We start from the raw sequence: 12,468 nt of genomic DNA on the forward strand, positions 1-12,468 counted from the left end.
TGTCTGGAGCACTGTTCCCCCACTTCTCCCAGTGGCCAGCTCATTCTCCTCCTTCAGATTCCTGCTCAAATGTCACTTCCTCAGAGAGGTTGTCCCTAACCTCAGTGGCCAAAGTCACGCTCCTTCCAATCATTCATTTGTTCATTCATTCATGTCATACCATCACAGGGCACCTACTGTGTCCAAAGGTGTAGGTGCTGGGGACACCAATCCCCGCCTTTCAAAGCTCACAGCTGGCTATTGGATAAATAAGTCAACATGATCATTTCTAATGGGGATGTGTCAGGAAGGAGAACTATGGTGACACGATAGGAGGTGACATGGTGAAATCAGAACTTCTGGAGGGAGGTGGGTGTTGATTGGAGATCTGAAGGGGGTGAGAGAGCCAGGCACAGAAAGAGCTGGGGAAATACCTGGGGAAGAGGACACAGCAGGTGCAAAGGCCCTGAGGCAAGGTTGCACCTGGAAACTCGAAGAGGGAATGACTCACCTGAGGAGAAAGATGAGGTAGTGGGATGGGATCTGAGAGGGTTTGGGGCCCTTCTGCTACCCAGCTCTGTTGCTCGGACCACACAGGACACCTCCCCTCAAGTCTGTAGTCCCCACCTCCAATTCAACCATCCCTAATTCCAGAGCCTTATGCTGATTCTTAACAATAAATCCTTCCATTATTTTTATTTTAAAATACAAAATCCTGGGACTTCCCTGGTGGTGCAGTGGTTAAGAATCTGCCTGCCAATGCAGGGGACACGGGTTCGAGCCCTGGTCCGGGAAGATCCCACATGCCGCGGAGCAACTAAGCCCGTGCGCCACAACTACTGAGCCTGTGCTCTAGAGCCCACGAGCCACAACTACTGAGCCTGTGTGCCACAACTACTGAAGCCCGCGCGCCTAGAGCCCGTGCTCCGCAACAAGAGAAGCCACCGCAATGAGAAGCCCGCGCACAGCAACGAAGAGTAGCCCCTGCTCGCCGGAACTAGAGAAAGTACGTGTGCAGCAACGAAGACCCAACTCAGCCAAATAAATAAATGAATAAATACATAAATAAAATAAAATACAAAATCCTTTGTGCAGAAGCTGGTATACATTGGTGTGGGCTTTTACCCTTTGGGAAAAAAATAAGTGGGTGTTTCTGATCGACACCCACGTACAAAGCCGGAAGCATGCATTTGGGAGGTCAGGGAGCCTAGCTGCCTCGCACGCCCTCCCCACCACCTGGGCGGCGCCTGGAGCCCCCCCCCCAATCCCCCACCCCAAAGCGGGAACTCGACTGCTGGTCTTCCCGTGGGGAGAGATTGGAGGTGGATTTATATTTATTCATTATCTTTTTCTGAATCTTCCCAGTTCTCCGCAGTGGGTTTGTGATACTTTTATAGTCTGAGTGAAGAGGAGGGACAAAAATGTTATCCTTAGAAAAAAATAGATTTCCCAACTGCAAGGAGAGCTGGAGGGACGTCTCCGCACTTCCGGGGCGCTGGGGGCGGGGGTAGGGGGCGTGGGCGGCCGCCAGGCGCTAAGTTATTCTGGTTTCTAGGCGCCTCTGCAGCTGGCGAGCTCTTTATAAAAAAGACAAGCCCCGCCCCTCGTCTCCTGAGGAGGAATCAGGGAGATCAGAATTTTCCTGGGGCCACACGCCCCCTGCCGGGTGTGGGGACCGGAGCTGGGGCGGAGGGCAGAGACCTGGAATGGAGGCCAAGGTCTCGTTCTTCCTCCCCTCCCCCAATTCTGACTTTTTCACATGAAGACGGATGTGACGGGTCACCTTGGACCCCAAAGTCTCCATCTCTGAGTCTCATTTTGCCAGGATGGAGGAGGGAGGACTCTCTGTCCCTGTCTTTTTAAACTCAGGAACCAGGGAGGAGTAAAGCATCTTCCACCCCTTGTCTTTATTGTTGGGTCTTTGAACCTCGCTCGTATCCTCCCTGTTTCCCAGGTTTTTTACCGCAGACTTTGCGAGTTTAGGGGACAGGCCGTCTTTCTGCCCTACTTCCGCCATTTCGTTGAATTTTTCTCTGGAAAATGGGGAGCAGGAAGGAAAGGGGTTCCTGGAGCGTTCGTTAGCCCCTTCCTTTTTTCTGGAAATTGGTGGGGAAGGGTGACTCTCTTGATCCCAATTTCTTCTTTCTTCATCTCAGAAACAGGGTGGAGCATCTACTAGCCCGGCCTCTTTTGGGGGTCTTACAGCTGAAATTAGACGGAGTCTTTCTTGACCCCTATTTCCGCTTTTTCTTCTTTTCTACTTACGTTGAACCCAATAAATAGGAGACGTGGAGCATCTTCTCGAACCTCTGTTCCTCTTTTCTGAAATTGGGAATAGGGAGCGTTTAAGGAGAGGTCACAGCACCCTGGACTGAAAGGGGACCTGCTGAGTCTCCAACCTGGCTGCATGGGGACGGGGAAGGGGAACACCCCAAGAAGACCCAGGCTCAGCCCAGGCCTCAACCTCTCGCCCCTTCAACCGCTCGGGAACTGCCATTGGACAGGAGGAGGGAGTGACAATTGGCTACTTAGCCCGTCGCTCGAGGACTTAAGCCAATGAGAAAGCGCCGCGCAGCCCCGCCTCCCTAACGCTGAAGAGAGGCGGAGCCGGCAGGCGATTCCTCCCCTCCCGCACCGCTTCTGCTAGCTACTGGATGCGCTCTCTGGGCCCCGCCCCATTCTCGCGTCAATCTGCTTGGGAGCCCCGCCCCTCCCGGCTCTGCGTGCGACCGTGGACCACATCCCCATCTGTGGCTCCTCCCCAGAATGGCGTCACGACCGCATCTGCATGTGAAGCCCCGCCCCTCTCTTTGCAGGACGTCACCGCGGACTGCAGGGGCCTGAGCCGCTACCGTCGCCTCCGCTGCCACGCAGCCCCACATCAGCGCGCTGGGGGCCCTGTCACCGCCGCTGCCAAAAAAGTCGCTGCCGCTAGGGTCGCCGCCGCATCAGTGCAGGGCAAGGTGAGCTCCCGGACAGTCCGGTGCGCGCCCTCTCGGAGCACCTACATAACCTTCATTTGACTGATGGGCTGGGGTAGGGGGACGAAGTTGGCCGGCGTTAAATGAGGGGAAGGATGCGGCGGTCGCGAGCCTGGGGAGGGGTAGGGCCCCGGCTTCCTCTACCTGCCCTATCCTCACCCCCACCCCCATCCCTCCACCCCCGGCTCTGCGGCGGAGGGGGAGGGGAGACGAGACGAGTGCCTTGCGGGAAGCTGTGCGCGCGGGAGGCTCCGTGCGTGCGCGTGCGCGTGGTGTGCACACGCGTGTGTGCGCCCGCCTGTGCGGGCGGATCTGTGTGTACCCTTGCTTGTGTACCAGGGTATTCTCGTGTGACCCCTTGGAGGTCCCGATCCAAGTTTGTGCGTGTTGCAGGCATGTGGAGGGAGACGCGTGGACTGTGCGTGTGCGTGCACAGCAATGTGCATATATGCACGGAGATGCGTGCCCGTGTGGGTGACGTGTACTCGGCTGCATGGGTGGAGGACGCAGTGCGCACGGGTGGGTTTGCACATTTGTATATGCATGTCGGTGTGCAGACAGGCTCTGTCCCGTGCACCGAGTGTGTTCGACGCTCAGATATGCACGAGCGTGTCTGAGTGTGTGCCCTGCTGTGTGCACGTGAGCGTGTGCACGCCCCGCTCCTATCACGTGATGTAGCTGTCTCAGCCTGAGCTCTCCCAGCCTGGGAGTCTGGGAGGAGGACTGCGGACACGCGTCCCCGCGGTACCGTACACGCGTGTGCACGTGCGCCCGCGTGGCTCAGTTCTGAGGAACATGAATGATTGATGGGGGGCGGGGCCGGCCGTAGTCACCCCTCCAGGCGCAGCTGTAGTGCTTAGATTACAGCCGGACCTGGGGAGCAGGCCTGCTGGAGGGGCCTGCAGGGGTGTCTCCATCCCCTTCGCTCTGAGGTTCTCCGCTGAAACCTCGGGCCTTTCAAGGTCATGGCCCGCCCTCTGCCGTGGGCCGCACCGTTAGTACTGGGGCTCCTGATGGGATAAGGGTAATCTCCATCCCTCTCTGGGAGCTCTCCATCCTGAGCCTGGGCTTGGGTGTTTGGGGATGGAGGGAGACCCCTCACGCTCGCCTACGCCCCACACCCCCAGATGGCATCCGCCACAGACTCTCGCTATGGGCAGAAGGAGTCCTCGGACCAGAACTTCGACTACATGTTCAAGATCCTCATCATCGGAAATAGCAGCGTGGGCAAGACATCTTTCCTCTTCCGCTACGCAGACGACTCCTTCACGCCTGCCTTTGTCAGCACTGTAGGCATCGACTTCAAGGTCAAGACCATCTACCGAAACGATAAGAGGATCAAGCTGCAGATCTGGGTGGGTCCAGCTGGGGGGATTCTGGCTTCATCACTCTCCCTCCCGAGAATAGCAGCCCCAGCTTTGCCTATTTCTTTCCTGTCTAGATTCATTCATTACACACTGGGCATTTATCAAGCACTTACTGTGTACAAGGGGCTGGAGGCACTGAAGAGAGTGCCCCTGTTCTTCCATCAGTGCCTAATCAGTGCTCTTCAGGGGTGGGGAAGGAGCAAATGCTGGGTCCTCTCCTGAGCTTGACATCATCAGACGCATCATTTGCTTGGTGCCTCAGCTTCCCCATGTTCAAGTTCCTCCATGTGTGTCTGTATCAGGTTTCAGAGGGATCTTGACCCCCAACCTCATTCCCTGGGACAGGAGCAGGCTCCTCCGTCAGGGTCTTCTGGCCACTTCCCTCAACGCCTCCGAGGCCTGAGGAAGCCTGCTACATCCCAAGTCAGAACTGTTCGTTCCCTGCTCACAGTACTTCCACAGCTCCCACCTCACTCTGGGTAAAACCTGCACCCCTCCCCGCAGCCAGACCCTGCCTGGTCTGCCCCCGTTGATACCCCATCTCATCTGTCTCCTTCCATCTCTGTCTCAGCCTCTTCATTGTTCCTCAAACGTACCAAATGCAGTCCCACTTCAGGGCATTTGCCCGGGCTGTGCCTTCTGCCTGGGCTGTCCTTCCTCTGATCCCCACATGGCTCCCTCCCTCATCCTTCAAGTTTTAAAATTGAAGGCAGCCCACGCTGCCCATCCTTGTCGGGCTTTTTTCTCCTCAGTCCTCACCACCCTCTGACGATACATTTTCTACCTTTTCACAGGTTTATTGTCTGTTTCCTGCACTGGATTGTCAGTTTCACAAGGGCAGTGATTTTGGTCCATTTTGTTTACAGCTGTGTCCCCAGTGCCCAGCACAGGGTGTGGCACAGGTACACGTGTGTTGAATGAATGAGGGAACGATCCTGTAGGTACCTTAGGATGACTGGGTACCACATTCCCAGTGCAGGCAGCCAGCTCACTCTCCCTGACCCACTGTGCCTCTGGGCAAGCCCCTGCTCCTCTGGGCCTCGAGGGGGCTGGACTTGACCATCTCAGAGTTCATACCCACTCTGAAGAGTTTCCGTGTGTGTCCTCTCTGACACCCTGTCTCTTCTTCCCCAGGACACGGCGGGGCAAGAGCGGTACCGGACCATCACGACAGCCTACTACCGGGGCGCCATGGGCTTCATCCTCATGTACGACATCACCAACGAGGAGTCCTTCAATGCGGTGCAGGACTGGTGAGCGTGCCCCCACCTGCTCGCAGATGGTCTTCTGAGCTAGGCTTGGTGTAAAGCCTGGGGTACAGGCAGAGATCAGGGAGCCCCAGCCGCTTGGCAGAAATGTAAATAACAACATTGGGGTCCCAGCCCTGCTATCAATCTATAATCATTAAAACAGTGTGGCATCAGCTCAAAATAATGGTAAACAAGGTTTCAGGTGGAAAAATGAAACTGTAAACATATAGGAAAAAAAAAATCTGGGAGGGACAGAAAATATGAAGACAGTTTGCATAGGTTAGAGGATATAAACATTTACATTTTCTGACTAGAGTAATGATAAATTTTGAGAAAATGTCTGAATTTGTTTTAAGAGCGAGAATTCTTCTCTGGGGGTGGGGGGATCTGGGAAGGATGGGAAAGGCTGCTTGAAAGAGGACCTCCCAAGAGCAGTGAACTGTGGGAGCAGACACCTGCAGAGAGTGTTCCTGGCAGGACAAAGACAGGGAGGAGGACCGAGCCTGCCTCCCTCAAGAATTAATGGGAGGTGTGGGCTGGAGTGGGGTGAGGACAGGGAGAAGGGGGAGAGGGGGGCGGAGGTCAGATTCTCCAAGCCCTAACCCTCCTCTGTCACCACCTCCTCCAGGTCAACCCAGATCAAGACCTACTCATGGGACAATGCCCAGGTGCTGCTGGTGGGGAACAAGTGTGACATGGAGGATGAGCGGGTGGTGTCGTCGGAACGCGGTCGGCAGCTGGCTGACCACCTGGGTGAGTACCCAGCAAGGCTGGACACCCACAGGCTAGGAAAGGGACACTGAGGCCCTGAAAGGGGAGGAGACACACCCAAAGTCTCACAGCAAAGCCAGGATGGGGCGTGGATTCGAATCCAGATGATTCATACTTTCTGCAAGCTGGCCTTGATCCAGGGGCCATTTGAGGTGAGTCTTTTTTTTTTAAAATTAATTAATTTTATTTATTTATTTTTGGCTGTATTGGGTCTTCATTGCTGCGCACGGGCTTTCTCTAGTTGCAGCAAGTGGGGGCTACTCTTCGTTGCGGTGCGCGGGCTTCTCATTGCAGTGGCTTCTCTTGTTGCGGAGCACGGGCTCTAGGCACGCGGGCTTCAGTAGTTGTAGCACGTGGGCTCAGTAGTGGTGGCTTGTGGGCTCTAGAGCACAGGCTCAGTAGTTGTGGCGCACGGGCTTAGTTGCTCTGCGGCATGTGGGATCTTCCCTGACCAGGGCTCGAACCCGTGTCCCCTGCATTAGCAGGCGGATTCTTAACCACTGCGCTACCAGGGAAGCCCCTTGAGGTGAGTCTTGATGGATGCTTACGAGTTCACTCTGCAGGAAGTTTCTGATTCATTCTGATACTCTCAGTGCCCAGCCTTGTGCTGGGTGTTGCTGGGCCCCTGAGAGGCCTCCAGCTTTGTGAGAGAGGGAGGGACCTCAGCTGGGGGAGCCAGGCTCTGCCTGGCACAGGTAAGTCTTCCTGGAAGTGGGCCTTGGATCTGGTACTTGAAGAAAAAGGGTGGTCTTTCAGACAGAAGAAACAGTGTGGGCAAAGGCAAGACGTGGGAAAGATCCTTTTGGCAAACAGTTTTACGTGACTGGAACATGAGGGTCACTTGGAGGAAATATGGCTGATCTTGCAGGGCCTGAAGCACGAGCTGAGGAGCCAGACTTTTCAGAGGGCAATAGGGAGCCATGGAGAGTGTGTGAGCAGGGGAAGGCCTGGATCTGAATGTCAGATGCTGCCAGGGCCAGGGCTGGGCTGTATGGTGGAAGCAGCGAAGTGGGTCTTACCAGGGCTCTGGGGACAATGAGAGGGGACAGTTTTAGGGTGAAGAAAGGAGTGCAGGAAATAAAGGCTGACTCAGTCCAGTGTTGCTTCCCCAAGGGACCTGTCAGTGCCTTTAACATGCAGTTGGCACTGGGAATCTCCAGGTGTTACCTGCCCTCGGAAAAGTGTCTCTGGGCGTGGGGGGACCAGGGTCCTCACCCCTCCCTTCCCCGACCACAGGGTTCGAGTTCTTTGAGGCAAGCGCCAAGGACAACATTAATGTCAAGCAGACCTTTGAGCGGCTGGTGGATGTCATCTGCGAGAAGATGTCCGAATCATTGGACACAGCCGATCCTGCAGTCACGGGCACCAAGCAGGGCCCACAGCTCACGGACCAGCAGGCGCCCCCCCACCAGGACTGCGCCTGCTGAGAGCTGCCCCGCCCCATCCTGGCCCCGCCCCCTGCCCGCCCCCTGGGCCTGAGCCAGGGCCCCTACTGGCCATGGGCGTGAGTCCCCTGCCCTGATTTAGCCCATCACCCTATTTATTATCGTAGCTATTTATTTATTTATTTATTGGAGGTGTCCCCCAGGGGCTCGGGCACCCCACCTGCTCCGTGCCCCACCCTGTACATACAGCCCTGTTCCCGCTCTGCAGTGGCGTGTCGTGGCCCCGTGAACTCACCACTCACCCTTCTCTCCAGAGCCCACCTTTTTATAAATTCACCCCCATCAACAGTTAACAGTTTTGAATAGGGGGCCGGATGACACCCCAGGGCAGTCTGGTTGCGTGATGCAAGGTAGCCAGACCTGCCAGCCCCCTGGCTGTGACACGGTAGGTCCAGGTGGCTGCAGGCATCTCGACGTGGACCACGGGGTGGGTCAGAGCCAGGAAATGGCCCGCCTGGCTCCTCACCCCCAAGGTTGTACCTTTTTTTGGAGGGGGGCGGGGGCTGCTGTGGATATTCACCACCCTGGGACACCGCCTCCCACCTGACCTGTTCTGATGTCATGAGTGTCAAACATGCCCCCCAGTCCCCCCAGGAGATGTCATGACAACACTACACACACCCAATAAAGTGAATGGATGACACAGTGTCCCTATGAGCGCCGGCCTGCCAGTGCTGGCTTTGCTCATCCACAAGATTTTCAATTACAAAGAGAATTTAATTCTCTGTACTTCCATAGTCCACGAACAGAGGATGAGACTGGAGGCTACCCAGCCCCACCCAAGGCTCAAAATTCTGGGGGCCCTGCTCCAAGGGTATGGGCGATGTCCCCACCTTGGTCCCAGAGCCCAGCCCACAGGAGTGTTGAGGGCTTGGTACTAGCTGGCAGGCTGAGGCCCAGTGCTGAGGATGGAACATCTGTCACCAGTCACTTGAGGCTCTCCCAGAAGGGTTGGGGGATGACGGTCCATCTTCATGGTTGTGTTCCAGATGGAGAAACAGAGGCCCGGCAGTGGGCTTGGAAGGGGCAGCCCAACCAGATGCCTAGGAATCAGGGTGGGCCTAGGGCTGGGCCCAGCAGTCTGTTCCACTTCCTGCCGAGGCAGCTGGTCAGCTGAGGGTCAGTCTTGCCCTGTCTGGCATGTGGTGGCAGTGTGGGGCAGCTCAGTGCCCAGGGCCACACAGCCTGGGGGCGCTGGGGGGCCTGGGATCTGTCCACACAAGAGGATCTGGTTATAGGCACTATTCATCCCTCTGGACTCCTCACTGAACCCTCCTCCACCCGTCAGGGCTGGGGTCAGCCTTGCCGGACAGATGTGGCAGGGACCTGGCCGAGGTCACATCAGACAGAAGACGTGGGCTTGGTCTTCACCCCGCTGGTGATCAGCAACCCACCCACCCACCATGGGGTGTAGGTTGTCGTGGGCACAGGAGGCCCGCACCCTGGAGCTTAGTTGTACTGCCATTTGGGGCTCACACATGTGGCCCCCCAGGAGTCCCCTGGGTACTTGGTCTGCCCACTGCACTTACCCGGTATTTCAGATAGGAGAGGTATGTGTCCCAGCCCAGCGTCAGGCCGTTGATGTAGGTGACTCGGAACTGGGGGGGCACGAAGAGGAAATTCACCAGCTGCGCAGCGGGCCACACGCACCAGTCAGCCTACGGGGAGGGGTGGAATGCAGTGAGAGGCGGGGCCGGGAGGAACCTGGGTGGGGCCGGGTGGCTGTGAGAGGTGGGGCTTTGAAAGGGGGTGCCTGTGAAAGGGAGAGGAGGGACAGATGCAAGGGGGCGGAGATGAAGGACAGGCGGGGCCTGGGAGGGCACGCCCACCTTGTAGAATTCCCAGAACTTGTCCCGCAGCTCCTGGCGGCTCTCGCCCAGGGTCTGGCCCTCCAGGCAGCCAAGGCCTAGGAAGGAAACCAAGAAATCAGAGTGTCAGAGGCTGGGGAGTACGGAGTACGACGGTAGAGCGGGTGGGGTTGGACCCCTGAGGAACAGTGTCTCAGGCAGAGGAAACAGGACACTTAAAAGCCTTGCAGTGGGAAGGGCAGCACAGCAGGGTGGGTAGGGTGGGTAAACAACAGAACAAGTCGGAGAGAGGTGAGAGGAGAGAGGTCTGTCGTGAATAATCGCGTACCCTGACGGATGGGTACGCCACACACCCTTGTGGCTGGGGCTATTTTATTACCGGTCCTAGGATGATAGTGCCCTGTCACCATCAGTCTCAGCTCCCCCTCCTCCAGCCTCAGAGCCTTTGCATGGGCTGTTCCCCCTTCCTGCTGGCTCCTTCTTCAAGTCTCAGCTGAGTGTCTTCTCCTTTGGGAAGTTCTCCCAACCACTGTCCAGGGCAGCCCCATCAGACACTGTCTTCATCCTTCCTACATTTAGCATCATTGTCTGTAATTCTGCCATTCACACTTGCCTCCACTGGGTCTGCCTATCACCACTGTACCCCAGCCTTCAGGAGGTGCATCAGTAATGGGTCTCCACATCCTTAACACAAAGCTGGCTCTGTCCCTCCCGCCCTATGAGGGGCAAAGCCCAAGCTCACGGGGCTCCTTACCCAAGAAGTACCAGACGCCCAGCATGGGAGAAGCCACCAGTTGGTCGACGAGGACTTTCCTGAGGACGTTTGGGAGGCCACGGAAGCCAGATGCAGGGAGCAGGCGGTCCAGCCAGAGGTACCAGTAGTGCAGGAAAGGGCCCATGCTGCAGCCCACTGCAAACATGCTCGCTGTGGGCGGTCCAAGAGTCAGGGGGTGCATGTTAGGCCAGCAAAGCCCCCAATTCACTCTCTCCCTGTCTAAGACCTGGGTAAGCCTGACACCCTCCCGGAGCCCAACCCATTACTAGCCCCACTGCCACGTACCATTCCAAGAGCTGCGTTTGCATTTTCTTCCCTCATTCCCTCACCACCGTGGCAGAGGGTTCTACCATCGCCCCGCTTTCCAGAGGAGGAAACAGAGGCACAGCGGGTAGGGAAGTGTGGGACCAGGGCGCGATCCTAGGCTGGCTGGGGCCAGACGCTGCGCCCTTGACTACCCCGGGTGCAGCATCCTGTGCTCAACGCTAGGTCTCTCAGTGCAAGAGAGAGGGAAGCAGACCAGGGGTTGGGCGGGGACCTGACCCTCAGGATGGGAGCGAACAAAAACCCCACGTATGGTAGGGGATGAAGACCCCCGAGGGGGGAGGGGGCAGAGATCGGGGAGGGGCTGTCTAGGGTGCACGCTGAGGTCAAGGGTCTTGCCAGGGACTGAGGTCTCGGGTCATGGGTCACGGCACGCGGGCCCTGGTCACAGGTCTCCGAATTGAGGTTGGGGCCAAAGATCCTCTGGGGTCAAAGGCCAGCAGCACTCGCCCCCTCACCTGAGCGCCGCGGGTCAAACTTCTGGCCGGGCCGGGCGCGGATCTCCCAGGACTGGCGCGCTCCATCCCCTGCCGCCATGAGAGCGCCGCAGCCCAGCGTGTTGGTGACGAGCAACGCACGGCCTTGGAACAGGGGCTGCCCCGCGGCCCAAAGGCCGCGCAGCCAGCACCAGCCGCCGGACACCATCGCCTGCCGGGACCTAGGAACTGACACACCCAGCCGCCCTGCCCATGCCGGCCAATCTCCAGTCACCCCGCGTCCCGGATGCCCGCCTCGCGCCGTGCTACCCAATCGCACGCTGCCTTCGTGATTTGCATGCCGTCCCCAAGTCGCTGCAGCCAATCACCGACCGCTTATCTCTTCACTTTGCCCGCCCCGAGAGGTATTAGCCAATCAAAAGTCGGCATCCCGTCTAGAGGCTAATTGCCGAACGAAGCCGCACACCGCCTTCCGCGCCTTACGGGCCAATCGCAAATAGGCTTCGCGTCACACCGCGCATGCCAATTGCTGCCGTTCTAACCTCGTTTTCCCGCCCCTATCTGCTCTGGCCTATGGGTAACCGTCGCCACACCCTTATTTGCCTGCCCAGTACTGCACTGGCCAATTGGAGACCCTCGCTGACTATCGTTAGGCTGGCAAATCACTGACTGTCGTCCTGCCTCCCGCATTGAGATGGCCAATCTTGAACAACTCCACCGACTTCTCTCTTGTAGTTGCCCTCCAGATTTCCAGATTCTCCCGGAATTCCTGAAATGGAGATCGGACTGTGGCCATGACTACCGGGGCGGAAGTCCAATCCCGCAGAGACTCGAGAAAGTGGGGGCGGGGCTACAGTTCTGCGGCGCGCGCAGGCCGCTGGGATTCTTGTGTAGACGTTGACCTTGGTCCTGACTACTGCTGGGTATCTGACCTCAGTTCAAGAATAATATAATTAGGGCTTCCCTGGTGGCGCAGTGGTTGAGAATCTGCCTGCCAATTCAGGGGACACGGGTCCAACCAAGCCCTGGTCTGGGAAGATCCCACATGCCGCGGAGCAGCTAGGCCCGTGAGCCACAGTTACTGAGCCTGCGCTCCGCAACAAGAGAGGCCGCGATAGTGAGAGGCCCGCGCACCGCGATGAAGAGTGGCCCCCACTTGCCGCAATTAGAGAAAGCCCTCGCACAGAAACGAAGACCCAACACAGCCAAAAATTAAAAAAAAGAATAAAAAAAAAGAATAATTAAAACGTTAGGCACTGTTCTGGGCACATGATGTGCATTAAGATTTCACAGCAACTTTGTGTTGCTGCAGGGACAGTTTTATCACCATG

At 57.2% G+C, this 12,468-nt stretch overlaps 2 protein-coding genes across 2 annotated transcripts; one reads left to right on the forward strand and one right to left on the reverse strand.

The window, feature by feature from the left end:
* Positions 1 to 2,802: 2,802 nt before the first annotated feature.
* RAB3A (RAB3A, member RAS oncogene family) lies at positions 2,803 to 8,452 on the forward strand. The gene is made up of 5 exons (XM_061190239.1): positions 2,803 to 2,942; positions 4,088 to 4,315; positions 5,462 to 5,580; positions 6,206 to 6,330; positions 7,585 to 8,452. The coding sequence occupies exons 2-5, from the start codon at positions 4,088 to 4,090 to the stop codon at positions 7,773 to 7,775; spliced, it is 663 nt and encodes a 220-aa protein (XP_061046222.1). The 5' UTR covers positions 2,803 to 2,942; the 3' UTR covers positions 7,776 to 8,452.
* A 37-nt stretch (positions 8,453 to 8,489) lies between these two features.
* MPV17L2 (MPV17 mitochondrial inner membrane protein like 2) lies at positions 8,490 to 11,386 on the reverse strand. Its single transcript, XM_061190238.1, is given in 6 exon segments — positions 8,490 to 8,954; positions 8,956 to 9,003; positions 9,323 to 9,451; positions 9,623 to 9,699; positions 10,356 to 10,526; positions 11,159 to 11,386. Coding segments are annotated over 6 exon segments (723 nt in total). The 5' UTR covers positions 11,346 to 11,386; the 3' UTR covers positions 8,490 to 8,843.
* Positions 11,387 to 12,468: the final 1,082 nt, after the last annotated feature.

This window comes from Eubalaena glacialis, chromosome 4 (genome assembly GCF_028564815.1).
Source record: "Eubalaena glacialis isolate mEubGla1 chromosome 4, mEubGla1.1.hap2.+ XY, whole genome shotgun sequence".
NCBI classification, from domain to species: domain Eukaryota; kingdom Metazoa; phylum Chordata; class Mammalia; order Artiodactyla; family Balaenidae; genus Eubalaena; species Eubalaena glacialis.

What these genes read in the sequence shown, in the direction of transcription:
- RAB3A (XM_061190239.1), top strand. Translation starts at nt 4,088, where the DNA reads ATGGCATCCGCCACAGACTCTCGCTATGGGCAGAAGGAGTCCTCGGAC. An exon ending in TTCAATGCGGTGCAGGACTG is followed by an intron (nt 5,581 to 6,205) that starts GTGAGCGTGCCC and finishes CACCTCCTCCAG; the next exon opens with GTCAACCCAGATCAAGACCT. An exon ending in GCAGCTGGCTGACCACCTGG is followed by an intron (nt 6,331 to 7,584) that starts GTGAGTACCCAG and finishes CCCCGACCACAG; the next exon opens with GGTTCGAGTTCTTTGAGGCA.